General features: G+C 39.8%; 1 protein-coding gene across 2 annotated transcripts in view; it reads right to left on the reverse strand.

Moving 5' to 3' along the window:
- Galphas (G protein alpha s subunit) overlaps positions 1–17,474 on the reverse strand; it is a 123,505-nt gene that overhangs the window by 41,600 nt on the left and 64,431 nt on the right. For both annotated transcript variants that reach the window (XM_071686222.1, XM_071686223.1), the window contains one exon: positions 5,730–5,858. In XM_071686222.1, the coding sequence (XP_071542323.1) occupies positions 5,730–5,858 (129 nt within the window). The remainder of the gene's footprint in view (positions 1–5,729; positions 5,859–17,474) is intronic.

The following is a 17,474-nucleotide window of genomic DNA, read 5'->3' on the forward strand; positions in this document are numbered from 1 at the left end:
AATAAAAGTCAGTTGATACACATCGAAGACGAAGTTAGGATGCCATTTGGTAAACATATGATTGTCCAAAACATACAACGAGCGTTCATAAACTTATCATTTTACAAATTCTATCAACAATTTTTTTTTTTTTTTTTTTTTTTTTTGCTTTGTCGCTGTCTCCCGCGTTTGCGAGGTAGCGCAAGGAAACAGACGAAAGAAATGGCCCAACCCACCCCCATACACATGTATATACATACGTCCACACACGCAAATATACATACCTACACAGCTTTCCATGGTTTACCCCAGTCGCTTCACATGCCTTGATTCAATCCACTGACAGCATGTCAACCCCGGTATACCACATCGCTCCAATTCACTCTATTCCTTGCCCTCCTTTCACCCTCCTGCATGTTCAGGCCCCGATCACACAAAATCTTTTTCACTCCATCTTTCCACCTCCAATTTGGTCTCCCTCTTCTCCTCGTTCCCTCCACCTCCGACACATATATTCTCTTGGTCAATCTTTCCTCACTCATTCTCTCCATGTGCCCGAACCATTTCAAAACACCCTCTTCAGCTCTCTCAACCACGCTCTTTTTATTTCCACACATCTCTCTTACCCTTACGTTAGTTACTCGATCAAACCACCTCACACCACACATTGTCCTCAAACATCTCATTTCCAGCACATCCATCCTCCTGCGCACAACTCTATCCATAGCCCACGCCTCGCAACCATACAACATTGTTGGAACCACTATTCCTTCAAACATACTCATTTTTTTCCGAGATAATGTTCTCGACTTCCACACATTCTTCAAGGCTCCCAGAATTTTCGCCCCCTCCCCCACCCTATGATCCACTTCTGCTTCCATGGTTCCATCCGCTGCCAGATCCACTCCCAGATATCTAAAACACTTCACTTCCTCCAGTTTTTCTCCATTCAGACTCACTTCCCAATTGACTTGACCCTCAACCCTACTGTACCTAATAACCTTGCTCTTATTCACATTTACTCTTAACTTTCTTCTTTCACACACTTTACCAAACTCAGTCACCAGCTTCTGCAGTTTCTCACATGAATCAGCCACCAGCGCTGTATCATCAGCGAACAACAACTGACTCACTTCCCAAGCTCTCTCATCCCCAACAGACTTCATACTTGCCCCTCTTTCCAAAACTCTTGCATTTACCTCCCTAACAACCCCATCCATAAACAAATCAAACAACCATGGAGACATCACACACCCCTGCCGCAAACCTACATTCACTGAGAACCAATCACTTTCCTCTCTTCCTACACGTACACATGCCTTACATCCTCAATAAAAACTTTTCACTGCTTCTAACAACTTGCCTCCCACACCATATATTCTTAATACCTTCCACAGAGCAACTCTATCAACTCTATCATATGCCTTCTCCAGATCCATAAATGTTATCTAATTTGTATACACCATCACTAATATTAAGATTATAATTCTTTGTGTATCTAATAATAGAAGATTCAATGATATTTCTCTTGGTAATAGAATTAGAGTTGATAACTGAGGTGGCATTACTCCAGTCAATACAATGATCATAGTCTTTAACATGATTAAACAAGGCATTTGACTCTTGTCCCATTCTTATACTATATTTATGTTGCTTAAGTCTAACAGAAAGATCCTTACCAGTCTGACCAACATAAAATTTATCACAATTTCCACAAGGCACTTTATAGATGCATCCAAGAGTATTTTCTGGTGAATTCCTGATTAAGATATTCTTTATAGTATTATTGTTGCTAAAGGCAACATTTACATTAAAGGATTTAAGCAACATGGGAAGTAAAGTGAAATTATTATTAAAAGGGAGAACTAAAGATTCTTGGTGTCAATGGGAGGTTTGGGCTCAACTCTATAAAATGATTTCTTTGCTAACTTAAAGAGATTTATCAGTGAAAGATCTACGGTACTTTAACTTAGATCCAATTGTACAAAGGCAAAGGTGATAAAGGTGAGTGTTCAAACTACAGAGGAATAAGTTTGTTGAGTATTCCCGGAAAATAATATGGGAAGGTATTGATTGAGAGGGTGAAGGCATATACAGAGCATCAGATCAGGGAGGAGCAGTCTAATATCAGAAAAGGTAGAGGATGTGTGATCAGGTGTTTGCTTTGAAGGATGTGAGAAATACTTATGTAACTTTTATGGATCTGCTGAAGGCATATGATAGGGTTGATAGGGATGTTTTGTGGAAGGTCTTAAGAATATATGGTGTGGGAGGTGATACACTAGAAGCAGAGAAGTTTTTATCAAGGGTTTAAGGCAAGTGTATGAGTAGGAAGAGAGGAGAGTGACTGGTTCTCAATGAAGGTCAATCTGTGGTAGGGGGTGAGTGATGTCCCCATGGTTGTTTAATTTGTTTATGGATGGGGTGGTTAGGGAAGTAAATGCAAGAGTTTTGGAGAGGGACAAATATGCAGTCTGTTGGGGATGAGAGGGCCTGGGAAGTAGTGATGTCCCCATGATTGTTTAATGTGTTTATGGATGGGGTGGTTAGGGAAGTAAATGCAAGAGTTTTGGAGAGGGACAAATACGCAGTCTGTTGGGGATGAGAGGGCCTAGGAAGTAAGTAGATGTTTGCCGATGATACAGCACTGGTGGCTAATTCATGTGTGAAACTGCATAAGGTGGTGACTGTGTTTGGAAAAGTGTGTGAAAAGAGAAAGTGGAGAGTAAATGTGAATAAGAGCAAGTTTATCGTGTTCAGCAGGGTTGAGGGACAAGCTAGTTGGGATGTGAGTTTAAAAGGAGAAAAGCTGGAGGAAGTGAAGTGTTTTAGATATCTAAGAGTGGATTTTCTTACTGTTATACTCATTCTCTGTTGTTATAAATTGCAACTGCAGGCTGGCTGGAGTATCATCTGCATCTTCATGGCACATCTCAAAGACTCTTTGCTTCGTGACATATTCTATAAAACAATTCTTTCCTCTCTCTTACCATCCCCTCTGTACTTGAGGACTGAGGTACCCATGTCTTTACTCTATTGTAACTTTCACAGAACCTCTCACCATAAAGCCATGGTCCATGACTATTGAGTTCTATTTCCCAATCTACACTACCAGAGAAATTGTAGAATTTTGTGTAGTTCCCAAAACTGCATCTCTTCTTTACATCTTACCTCACCACTGCTCTTTTAATATCCTCATCTACCACATAGTCAAATTTGAGCATTACATGATCACCTTTTCTAATCTATCACATACCTTGTTTACGTAAAGATATGATCTTACAATGATGGTGTATCACGCACCCTTATCTAAGTATGCTCCCTGACATACTCATACATGCCAATTTCCTGTATGTGCTCTAAAAACTTCCATCTCCAAGGCTCCCTATCACCCTATCAGCATCCAAATTCCCCCAGTCTATTTCTTTCTAATTGAAATCTCCCACCATCAGTACTTTACCATCTCTTATGAAGTGAGTGTTTCATTGTTTCAGGTACCATCATAACTGTCACTTCACTGTTATTCTATATTTGTTCTAGGTCACTGCAATTCTCTGGAGGACTATATAATATCAACACCATGAACTTCCCTTCAGTTACTCTTCCTATTATGTAATGACAGCACAGGCTATCTTCCACTACTTATTGAAATCTAATGCAATCTTATATTAAGAAGGCCAACCCTCCCCCTGCTCTGCCTTCTCCTTTCTTTACTATCACAAACTCCTTAAGGCAGAATGGGTAAAATCTCAACTCTTTGGTAAGCTTTGTCTCCATGACTCCAACAATATCATGTGCACTTCCCTTGTACAATCCTTGAATTCAAGTTCTTTACTACAAGTTATTGATCCATCAACACATAAATGCATTACTTTCAGCTCAAAATCAACATCCAATACTCCTCTCTCTTTAGTGCTGGTGGGCTGCTCAATCCTCTTGCCTTGAGTGGTGGCTTCTGCTTTTTGTCTTTTGAATGTACTCTTTGATTTTCTCCCTCTCACACTTTGCTTTAACACATTTATGAATATCCCAGTGAATTCCACATTGACTTTAAGCTTCTTAGCTTTCCTAAACATCTCCTGGTTGAATTATTCCAAGTCAACCATAACCATAATTGGATGTCCCCTTGTCTCGGTTATAACCACCAATTTTTTCTTCTTTCTTTCATCAAAGAAATCACATCTAGTAATCCCACAGCCAACAGCTAACTTTTAATAAGTATTTCCACCTTCTTTCCCCTTTCTTCCTTATTTAGTGTATGATCTTCTAAGCAAAAAAGTATCAGCTGATTTACATCAACCTCTGACTTACTAATCTTTCTAATTTTGGTCCCACCTACTTTTCAGTTATATACTTCTGTGTAGAAGTGTGAACCTCTGAATCTGTGACTTTCTTTATAATCTCTCTTTTAGCTAGCAAGCACTAGTCCTGAATGCTCTGCATTTTTCTAAACCTACAATCAACTAGCCCATAAATTACCTTAATTGTTTCAACTTCTAACAGTATAAAATATTTCTTAATCTGCTTCATTTATTTCCTATGTATCTCTAAGTTCCTCACCATCACTATTCTGCTCTGAGTCTATGGATCTGTGGCCAAAACTGTTCCTTCTACACCTCCCTACCCAGTGCTAGCCGCTGTCTCTGTGTGTGCGTTAGTCCTTTTTTCCAACTGAACAGCTACTGATACTGCTCCTTCTGGACTTCCCTGCCCTCCATTTTGAACTTATTTTGTATGTGCTATTAACCTTTCCTCTTACTGAACAGCCGCCAATACTGTTCTGACACTTCCCTACCCAATACTGTCAACAGATTCTTTGTGCATTTCAGTCCTATCCTCTAAGTGAACAGTCTAATGCATCAAGAGAAGACAAATCACTCTAATTGCTTTTCAACAGCCACAACTTTCTTCTGATTCTAAATCCTATGAATCTCCTCCACTGAACTGACCTTATGCTCATACTCAAACTATATTTCTTAAATTACTTAAATCCCCTCATTTCATAACACCCTTTATGATCCTTAAAACGTTTCCTCAGGTTTTCAACTCCAGTTACAGCTGTATTACCCTTCAGTCTAGCTCCATAAGTTTCAATAACTTTCCCAAATATCTGTTTTCTGGTGCTTTCATCTACTCTATATTCTTAGCAGATCTGGTCTTGACATACTTTCTTGGTTTAGGTAGGCTAGAGGTCTTACATCAACCCCCAAAATAATACTAGTAACAGCAATGAAGCTTACTATGACAAAATATCTTCAATCATGAGGAGAATTTAGATCTTTAATGACAGTTGGTATTGCCTTTTTGATTATACTAAAACACTACTCCCCATCTGCAGGTAAAAGCAGCAAAATTTTATACATAACTTAGCTACAACTGTTTACTTGGCTATGTTATCTACTCACTCTCTTACAAACAGGGTCTCCCAAAGAGAAAAAAAAAAAGAAAAAGAAAAAATTCACTGAAGTTGGTAACACTCTTGCATTTGATTTGAACTTGGGAAGCTTCATCTTCCACCTTCCAAACCCTATAAAAACTCTAAAATACTGGCACACAAACTGAAAATCTAATGGGTAAGTGTTTTTTGTGTGTGTACTACATGCAAATCAACTGGTCAGAACATATCAAAATAATCAGAGAGCATCATTTATACCTTTGTGCAGCTGGGCAACTGCTCTAAGAGATACACAATGTCTTTACCATCTACCTAATCTCATGTCAACGTGTTTACAAGTGTTAAACATACTTACTGGAAATTAACTTTGTCTACTTGAAATCTGGTCTCAAAAATTCCTAACGTGAGTACTCGACAGCGTAGTATATCCTGTTCAGTTGGAGTGTAGTCTGGCTGTCGCACAATGTGGACCCGGTCAAGGAAACTGAAAAAACAAACAAACATGATATGAGTCTTTATCCCTTCGGAGAAGGAAGAATGACTACTACCCTCATATTCCTTGTGGAAACAGGTGAAGATGAAAAGAAGTTTTTCTAGAGGAATTTGAATAACTCTATAAATGGTTTTGAGGATGAGAAACATTGTGGTATTGGGTGATGTAATGCGAAAGTGGGATGTGATGGAATTGGTGAGATAGTTGGTAAATGGGGAGTGCCTAGAGTAAATTAGAATGGAAGCTATCTTGTGGATAATTGTGCTGAGAGGGGTTTCTCCCTTGCGAACAAGGGCGAACATCTTTTTTCTGCACAAGATGATCCACAAATATACATGGAGGAGGAATGATGGAGGAGAAGAACAAAAGGCTTTGATTTACTATGAGGAAGTGGATGAAAGATTGAGAAAGGCTATGCTGGATGCTAGAGTCATGATAGGATTCTTTGGAGAATCTCACCATTTCACAGTTCTTGTGCAGATGAGGATTAGGGAGAAGTGAAGGTATGGTGTAAGGAAGAATGGAGAGGTAAAAGTGTTGACAAGTGAGAATATGAATCAGAAAAATACAGGGAGGACTATGAAAGGAAGGCAACTGAAAGCTTAGGTGGAAGTGCAGTGAATGTTGGAATGCAGTTATATGTGAATGAGGTGTCTAAAATGTTTTGAGAAATACTTGTAAAGGTTGTAGAAGCAGCAGCTGGATACAAGGTAGAGATATTGGAATAAAAAGGGGCAATCTACAGTGGACAGAAGATATTAGAAATGCTGTGAGAGAGAGGAAAAATGCAAATGACAGATTGCTCAATAGGAATGTACCTGTGGAAGTTAAGCAAAGGAAGAGGGAAGAATACAAAATATGTAAACGGAATGTTAAAAAGCAGATAGAGGAAAGCAAAGAAAGAGTAGATTAAGATTTTGGAAGAAAGTTAAGTAAAAAGTTTCAGGATAATAAGAAACTATACTGGGAGGAGGTAAAAAAGGAAATAGGTGGATGTAAGAGTGGAAATATTGATGTGAAAAGGAAGGGAGGGGAACTGCTGAAGTATACCAGGGAAAGTGTATGCAAGAATATCAAGTGATAAAGTGATTAAGTGACTCAATGCAGAATAAGTGAAGAGCAAGGGTGTTTACAGAAAGGAAGGGGATGTGTGGATCAGATTTTTATAGTAAGATGACCATAGAAAAGTATTTCCACATGCATTTAGACATCCTAACTAGAGCCTTTGAGGAAGATGAGCGATTCCTGCTAGCTCCTTCTTCTGTTCCATTTTTTAGAAATTGAAATACAAGGTAAGAATCTGCTGAGTATACCTATAAAGTTGTATGAATGAGTGGTGATTAAAAGGATTGTGACCTACAATGAGTATCAGATTTAGGGAGAAAGATGTGGCTTCAGGAGTAGTAGAGGATGTGTGGAACAGGTATTTGCCTTGAAGAAACTATGAGAAACAATACGAGAAGGATCTGTACATGGCATTTGAGGACCTGGTGACTGTATGGTTGATAAGAAATATTTTGCTGAAGGTGCTATGAATATGTGAATGGTGTGGAAGGAAATCTAAATGAAGCATTGGGGAGTTTTTATTAAGAGAGCAAAGTCTACTTATATGAGTAAGAAGAGAGGAGGGCAAATAGTTCCAGGTTAAGGTGGTTCTGCACCAAGGGTGTGTACTGTCACCATGGCTGTTTAATCAGTTTTAGGAAGTGTGGTGATGCAAGTAAATAAGAAGGTTTTGGAGAGAAGTGCACATCTACAGTCAGTTGGGGGTAGGGATGCCTGGAAGTTGAGTCTGTTGCCGTTTGGGGATGACAAAGCTCAGGTGTCAAACTTGACTGAGAAACTGCAGAAGCTGGTTTCTGAATTGGTATATCCATGACAGGAGGAAGTTGGGAGTTATGTGAATAAATGTAAGATCATGAGGTTTTACCAGGGGAGTTTAAATATTAGTGTAAATGGAGTGAAACATGGAGAAAGCAGGGAAGAAGTGAATCAAAAGTTGGGGGATGAGGTGCTCTGATGAGCGTGTGGAGAGAGATCACCATATCTGAGGGCATAGATGGGTATATTTGACAGAGAAGTTGTTGTGACAGCACTGTATGGATGTAAGGTGTGGGCCCTATATGAAAAAATATGAAAGATAGTAGATGTGTTGAAAATGAAATGTTTCAAGACAATATGTGATATAAGGAGGGATGTTCAAGTAGTAAAAAATGACAGGATAAGGGAGAAGTATAGTAATAGTGGTGTAATAACATTAAAATTAAGGATGTACAAGCTGAAGAGGGTGAGAAGAAATGATTTGAACATATGAGTGAGGAGAGACTGACAAAAAGAGTATATAAGGAAAAGGCAGGGAGACTGAAGATGAGACGAAAGGATATAGAGTTATAGAGTTATGTGAAAAAAAAATTAAGCCATTTTTTGTCAGTTCCTAGAAGTAACTCATTAATGCAGGAAACAGTGAAGTATGAAAAAATAAGTCAACCTTAATCAAAAGATTTTGATATACAGAAGTGAAGTATGAAAAAAGTTGTAATGAACCTTAATCAAAAGATATCGATGGACAAAATACTCATGCATTTAGATAGGAGCCTCAAACATTTAATGTACATGTCTCTACAAGATATTCTACTACCAACAATCTTTTTAAACAATGCAAGTGCTAACATGCACACACAGTTTCCATACTATGCAGTGTTTGGGATCATGTCTTATTTGAAAAAGTTAATTCTGTAAAATAAAGATAATCTTCCTGCCTCTCTATTCCCTACAAGCCACAGTGAATATACATAAACCACTTATCATGCACTTAGGAGCCACCACTACAACTCTGTGTTCTGACTTTGTCTTCACTAACATACATATAAACAGCAGATATGTGAGTAGCAGGTGCTACTTAGGGAGCATTAGTAGTGGGTAAGAAGCAACCACTTACAAAAGAGGAACTACCACGGCTGTGTTTGTCAAGTTCCTCTTCCAAGCTCAGGTTGCTGTCTATCTTTTCTTCTACATGTACATGTGGGTTGCTGGCAATAAACCCAATATCTCACAGTCTCTCCATCGAACAAATAACTCAAAACTCCCACATCTTATTCTAAATTCCCTTTTTTCCTTTCAATTTTCAAATAAACTCATGACAGCAAAAATTACACAATTTTCCCGCACTGAAGCAGAACAGTGCCACAGAGAAAGAAGGGTAGGATGGTTCCTGGGGTCCACTTGACTGCCTTGATGGCAAGCAATTGGAACCTACCTCACTTCCTTATACACAACTACAAAACATGGCTCTTTTTCTATTCATTTAAACAACATTCGCAGTCTTACATCTAACATTCCCTCTGTACAACACCTTCTGTCTACCTCTTCACCTGACCTTTCTGAAACCCAACTGTACTAGACTGCTTCTACTCTGTACTATTACATACTGCACTAGGCTGCTTCTCCTCTACACTATTACATCTCTAACTGTAACAGGCTGCTTCTCCTCTACACTATTACATCTCTAACTAGGCTGCTTCTCCTATACACTATTACATCACTAACTGTAATAGGCTGCTTCTCCTCTACACTATCACATCTCTTACTAGGCTGCTTCTCCTCTACACTATTACATTTCCAACTTAATCTCTACCATTTTTTCCAATCCATGAGTCGTTTTTATGCTCACAACCTTCAGTCCCTAAACTCTTAAAGTATCTCACTCAAAATTTCTCTGCCTTACTACTGTTTTGTATTTTCCCAATCCCTCCATCTACGTATAACTCTTCATCTACCTGACCTCCTGCCATAAGGCAATGCTCTATTCACATCCACAATCAATGAACACAACTAGAATTGGTTAGACTTTACCTGGGCCAATTACTATGAAGCCATGGCCCTTTCCTTTCCTCTCGACACTCAAATGAGTTCCCGACTGTGAATAGCTCATCATAGCAAATATGGGGACCAGAATGGCCAGTACACATCGGTGACAGCTTATCCACTTTTGAGCTCAAAAGCTCCCACCTCAGTTTACTCATCATCCCAGTCTCAACGGTCAAGATCACTCTTCCAGCTCACTTGACCTTTTTTTTCACTCCAAATCCTCCTACTATTCATACAGTGAAACCCCATTCTAATGGGCTTCATTGTATCTGAATTTAGCTTCTAATGAATGTTTTAGACCCTACTGGATTAAAAATGAATTTCTATTGAAACATTTTACAAAACTCCATTTCTGTACATGGTAAATTTAGACAGATTGGACGCACTGGGCAGAGATTGGAATGTAATGGAAAGGTACATTAGTTTTTAACCTCAACCTGGGATGTTCAGGAGCAGGCTAGGAGACTGGGGAGAACAACCATGCTAACAAAATCACATCTGGAATCCCAAGCCACATGTAAAGAAGAAGGTGTATTTTTGTGCTAGGCAGTGCCAATGCAGACAGACTCCATCACCTCAAGCCTGCTATTGTAGGTAAAAAGCAAGAAACACACTCTCAAGGATCTTACCAGCTGTCTGTTTCTAAGTAAAGAGCTCTCAAAATGAATGACATGCATTCTTGAGCAGTGTCCATTAAGCAAAAAATCCATTCAATGGGATTATAACATGATACCTTTGGAGATGCATTCTTGACAGTGTCATTTCTTACAAGAGTAAATGCTATTGAATGGCTTCCTCTGGTAGCAGAAATGGCTCTGCATATGTTATTTTGTTGGTTTATAAATAAAACAAAGACACTGTTAATATAAATATACTAGGAAACTAAATCTAATCAATATTTACAAATTTGTTGGAGCTTGAAGTGTTGCTGAACATTGTTGTCGTGCTCCAACATTACACATACACTCTCCTGGCCTACTCTTCACCATCTCCATTATTCCTTGCAAGGGAAAAATTCATTGCAAGTAAGGACATGGTGGACTGGCTGGTTCTTTATGTCCTCTCACTGTTCTCAAGAATTGTTTTAATGGTTGAAGTTAATCCAAGCAATTGACCCAAATGCAATTCACACTTGCTTGCCTTAATCCTGCATATTACTTACATTTTTAAGTCTATTCCCATCTTTTTCTTGGGCACCTTGGATGCTTTACTTGTACTCACAGGCCATTTTTCAGACATGGTGGGTTTAAAATGTTCTCTAAATACATTTACAAAATAGCTGAAAAGAGAGTGACTGAGACTGAACTGACAAATTATGGCTGGCTGTACACACCTGACTTAGAGAACGGAAACTAAGATGGCAGTGGATATATTCATTGGTCCTTTTTCTTCTATGCTTGAAGGATTTTCTATCTTTTTTAAAGACTATTATACATACAACATATGTTAAAGAAGAATGCATGGTTCACACAAGGTATGTTTTCTGATTGCTTTCACAAGCATTTTGTTCCTCCTGTGGAGAAACATCAGCAATCTTTCATGGAGGTGGACCCCTAAGTGAAGGGCCCTGCTCCTTCTCGAAAATTCTGTCTCCTACCTAAGCTCCAGTAGGGATGGATAATTGAAGATAATGTTCCTGCCTGCCAACACTATCTCTTAATCCAGCCAATGAATCACGGAATCTTCATGTATGCTTAGTAGTTCTGCAGGAGGAACCATTTGGACCACTGCTATGTGGTCGTCATCAGCCATGAAGAAGAGGAAGAGGTGCCAAACAGACCCATCAAATCCTTAAATACTACATCGTCAGGGATGTAGTTCTCATCTAGGATGATGCCAAGGATTCTGTGTCTATGGACACCCTTTGACATAGCAGGAACAAGATGCTGTTGAATGCTGAAGAGGAGCTTGAGTGAGAGATTTCATGAAGATTTTGCTTGAGTCAATCAATCTGGTACAAAATGCAGCTGGAAGAAAAGCTACGGTTGGAAAATGATGGTAACCTTCTTGGATACCACAACTTCACTTATGATTATATTGCTGAGGAAGTGTTTAGGTTCTCTGTACAGTTTGAGGAAGAGCTGAAAAAGGAAGGTGATGCTTCTAACCCAGTGAAAGTGAATTTTAACAATGGTTGTGCTGTCAGTGACAAACTCTGCAGGTTCAATGAGCAGCAAAACACCAAGTTTCAATTTGTGAGGTGGATCAGCTTTAGCAAGGTCAAAATGAAGAGGGACTCACTGAAACAGCCTAGGATAGATATCTTCAAGCCCCAGTAACCTACCAAAAGTCCCAGATGTGAACACAGCAAGTGCAGCTTTCACCTCCAGGACTTCCAGATCCATTTCTGGCCAAGAAGTGATTTAGGTAACTCCAGATCTACCCCGAGAACCACTTCTTTCTGATTCAGAGCAGTCTTTGCTCATCTTTGAACACCTCAAGCCTGAGAGGAGGAGGAGGAGGAGGAGGAGGAGGAGAAGGAAGAGGGGAGGGGGGGTTGATAACGACCCACGTCATAAATAATTATCTCTGAACCAAGATAAGTTTACAGTAAACATGTTAAAGTTGGGATTTTCAAAAGCTTCTGGGAATAATTCAGGATGTAACACAATTCAGCTTCTAATGGACTGCCTTTCCCCCAGTAAGTCCATCAGCAAATAGTTTCAATGCAAACTATATTCAGCTCCCACAGGGTTCCATGACTGAACTCTATTCTCCCCTCTCATGATGCAAATTTTGGCAATCTTATAGAGCTTTGTTATTACCTCTGCAAAGCTTCTTTACTAACTTTCACTGAGAAAAATACTGGTTCAATGGCTTGGATGCCTCCACCTGTAAGGACCATACAGCATATGTTATCTTAGACAGGATGAAGTCCTACATCTGTACTCCTACCATTTTTTCTATCACTGATCATGGTTTGATTGTTCATACTCCAATGCCAGTCACATCAGACCTGAGCATATCAGGTCATGAAAATCTTTCTCTCCCCCAAAAAATCTACTTAGCTTTGATTTCTGCTTGTAACCACTGCAAAGCTTGTCTTATAAAGTTTAGTACACCTTCACAAAAAGTGTTAAAATGACTTCTATAATCAAGTCTTCTGCTCTTTAACCATTTTAAGACTCTAACCATCCTTGTACAGTTTACAATCTAGCCATATGTGTACAGTTTACAATGTTAGAACAAGCTGTACTTGTACAGGATGCCTCTTCCTGCCTTTATTCAAAGTGCAAGGCATACTTTACTGGCAAGCTGAGGTGCTTATATCACAAGCAACAATAGTCAGCAACAACGAAAAAGTTCTAGTGCTAGTTAGCCCTATAACGAGAAGAATTTTACGACCAACGGCGTTGGTACTTTAAGCTGTATCATTGCAGGTTGCCTTTTCTTAACGTCATGGAAACTAAAAGGCATGCATTATCAATATACAGATACCTTATATCATAAGCAACTACATATAATGCAGAGAAAGACTATTAGAGAGACAGTTACCCATATAAGAATATGATAAAAGGTATAGCCCTAACATGAACACCAAATCTAAATGTCTGTACACCAATAAATATGGTTAATTTAATTTCTGTGAACTTTTCTTGTCACTCCTATTAATTGTTAAGACTGAAATAGTTACTGAAGTTCTTCCATAACTTTGTCCTGTGGATTTACATAAATTTCCTTGGTTCTGCCTTCAAGGGTTAACCAAAAGTAACACGGTAATTATTATATTTCAACCTTTCCTCTTCCCTGCAGACCTGATGTCTAATTCTCAAACTGATAAAGCCGCATTTTTTGGTGCCTTATATTCCTCTGCAGAAGCTGGTGACTGAGTTTGGTAAAGTGTGTGAAAGAAGTAAGTTAAGAGTAAATGTGAATAAGAGCAAGGTTATTAGGTACAGTAGGGTTGAGGGTCAAGTCAATTGGGAGGTGAGTTTGAATGGAGAAAAACTGGAGGAAGTGAAGTGTTTTAGATATCTGGGAGTGGATCTGGCAGTGGATGGAACAATGGAAGCGGAAGTGGATCATAGGGTGGGGGAGGGGGCGAAAATTTTGGGAGCCTTGAAGAATGTGTGGAAGTCGAGAACATTATCTCAGAAAGCAAAAATGGGTATGTTTGAAGGAATAGTGGTTCCAACAATGTTGTATGGTTGCGAGGCGTGGGCTATGGATAGAGTTGTGCGCAGGAGGATGGATGTGCTGGAAATGAGATGTTTGAGGACAATGTGTGGTGTGAGGTGGTTTGATCGAGTAAGTAACGTAAGGGTAAGAGAGATGTGTGGAAATAAAAAGAGTGTGGTTGAGAGAGCAGAAGAGGGTGTTTTGAAATGGTTTGGGCACATGGAGAGAATGAGTGAGGAAAGATTGACCAAGAGGATATATGTGTCGGAGGTGGAGGGAACGAGGGGAAGAGGGAGACCAAATTGGAGGTGGAAAGATGGAGTGAAAAAGATTTTGTGTGATCGGGGCCTGAACATGCAGGAGGGTGAAAGGAGGGCAAGGAATAGAGTGAATTGGAGCGATGTGGTATACCGGGGTTGACGTGCTGTCAGTGGATTGAATCAGGGCATGTGAAGCGTCTGGGGTAAACCATGGAAAGCTGTGTAGGTATGTATATTTGAGTGTGTGGACGTATGTATATACATGTGTATGGGGGTGGGTTGGGCCATTTCTTTCGTCTGTTTCCTTGCGCTACCTCGCAAACGCGGGACAGCGACAAAAAAAAAAAGAAAAAAAAAAATATTCCTCTAATTCAACTTAACTTCATTTTGTCTCTTAAGCTCCCTCCTCCCCATCTCCTCCGACTGTACTAAGCCTGAAAGATTTTGGGAATCATGTGTAGTTGTCCTTGACATATCTGAGGCTTTTGATAGGATGTGGCATCAAGATCTCATCTCTAAGCTCCTCTCTTTTGGTTTCCCTCCCTCACTTTGCTCTTCATATTTAGCTTCCACTCTGGCCAATTTATCTCTGTGGTTATTGACAAATCAGCCTCCCCCTTTTCCCCATCAACAATGGTGTCCCTCTCTTCATAAGTAGTGATGTCCCTCAAGCTTCTGTCCTGTTCCCTACACTCTTTTTTTCAACAAAGTCCTCTCCTCCACAAATAATCCAAAGCACTTATATGCTGATGACTCAATGCTGCATTCATCTACATACTCCAACTCTGCTCCTTGTCTAACTTGATCTGCATCTCTTTTTGACAGAGCTTCCTCAATAATCTCAAACTTGAACAGGATATCTCAGTGGGGTACACTAAATCTTGAGAAGTTTAATGCCTCCAAGACCCAATTTCTACCCCTCTCTCTATCAAAAACTCCTCAATTCTCATCTCTCCTTTGATGGTTCTGTAATTCTACCTCTTGACTTAATCAACATACTTGGTATTACTGTAACATCCACTCTTTCTTGGAAACTCCACATAATGATAATAAGTCTGCCTCTAAGAAACTGTGTCCTGTTTAGACATCGAAAACCTCTTCTGAACAGTTGCTCTATTTAGACAAGGGATTGATTCGTCCTTGTATGGAGTACTCCTTTCATGTCTGGGGTGGTTCTAGCTCTGCATCCTTTGGCGACAGAGTTGAGTTGAAAGCGGTCAGACTTATAAACTACCTCAGGCTAACTTCCAAACTTGACCCCTTTGCCCTATGCTGCAATGTTGGTTCTCTTTCCTCCTTCTAATGGTATTACTTTGGTTTTTGCTCCTGAGAGCTGGTTGCTTGTGTGATTACACCACTAGCAATACCACACAATACTCGGCAAGCTGCAGTGTCATATTGATTATTGTGTGGCCGTCAGCAACTCAAGGGGTGAGCCATTTTGATGCCTGTTTCTTCCCCTACACATCAAAGCTTTGAAGCTCTCTACCTTCTCATGTCTTTCCCAACAACTATGACTTGGCACATTTCAAAAGACAGGTTTTTCTTTTCCCAAAAAATCATTAAATACTTTCCCTTGTTACTTCTTCCATTTCATAATTTTCTTTACATCTAAATTAAGCCCAAGTCTTGATACAGACTTCTGACATGACTGGAGACATCAACATAAAAAAAAAAATATCATTATCATTATATCTGACCAACATTTCCCATATCAGTAATGCAGCACCAGGAAAAAGACAAAGAAAGGCCAATCCAGTCATTTTTTTTTCTTTTTTTTGCTTTGTCGCTGTCTCCCGCGTTTGCGAGGTAGCACAAGGAAACAGACGAAAGAAATGGCCCAACTCACCCCCATACACATGTATATACACACACGTCCACACACTCAAATATACATACCTATACATCTCAATGTACATATATATATACACACACACACACATACATATATACCCATGCACACAATTCACACTGTCTGCCTTTATTCATTCCCATCGCCACCTCACCACACACACCACTCATATACACACATATATAAATACACAAACATATACATACATACACACACATATATAGACACTTTACATATCTATTTATTTTGCTTTGCTGCTGTTTCCCGCGTTTGCAAGGTAGCGCAAGGAAACAGACGAAAGAAATGGCCCAACCCACCCCCATACACATGTATATACATACATGTCCACACACGGAAAAATAAACATACCCATACATCTCAATGTACACATATATATATACACACACAGACACATACATATATACACATGCACACAATTCACACTGTCTGCCTTTATTCATTCCCATCGCCACCTCGCCACACATGGAATAACATCCCCCTCCCCCTCATGTGTGCGAGGTAGCACTAGGAAAAGACAACAAAGGCCCCATTCGTTCACACTCAGTCTCTAGCTGTCATGTAATAATGCCCGAAACAACAGCTCCCTTTCCACATCCAGGCACCACAGAACTTTCCATGATTTACCCCAGACGCTTCACATGCCCTGGTTCAATCCATTGACAGCACGTCAACCCCAGTATACAACATCGATCCAATTCACTCTATTCCTTGCCCACCTTTCACCCTCCTGCATGCTCAGGCCCCGATCACTCAAAATCTTTTTCAATCCATATTTCCACCTCCAATTGGGTCTCCCACTTCTCCTCGTTCCCTCCACCTTCAACACATATATCCTCTTGGTCAATCTTTCCTCACTCATTCTCTCCATGTGCCCAAACCATTTCAAAACACCCTCTTCTGCTCTCTCAACCACGCTCTTTTTATTTCCACACATCTCTCTTACCCTTACATTACTTACTCGATCAAACCACCTCACACCACATATTGTCCTCAAACATCTCATTTACAGCACATCCACCCTCCTGCGCACAACTCTATCCATAGCCCACACATCGCAACCATACAACATTGTTGGAACCACTATTCCTTCAAACATACCCATTTTTGCTTTCCAAGATAATGTTCTCGATTTCCACACATTCTTCAAGGCTCCCAGGATTTTCGCCCCCTCCCCCACCCTATGATTTACTTCCACTTCCATGATTCCATCCACTGCCAGATCCACTGCCAGATATCTAAAACACTTTACTTCCTCCAGATTTTCTCCATTCAAACTTGCCTCCCAATTGACTTGACCCTCAACCCTACTGTACCTAATAACCTTGCTCTTATTCACATTTACTCTTAACTTTCTTCTTTCACACACTTTACCAAACTCAGTCACCTGCTTCTGCACTTTCTCACATAAATCAGCCACCAGCGCTGTATCATCAGCGAACAACAACTGACACACTTCCCAAGCTCTCTCATCCACAACAGACTGCATAC

The sequence above is a fragment of the Panulirus ornatus genome, chromosome 42, assembly GCF_036320965.1.
Source record: "Panulirus ornatus isolate Po-2019 chromosome 42, ASM3632096v1, whole genome shotgun sequence".
Taxonomy (NCBI): Eukaryota; Metazoa; Arthropoda; class Malacostraca; order Decapoda; family Palinuridae; genus Panulirus; species Panulirus ornatus.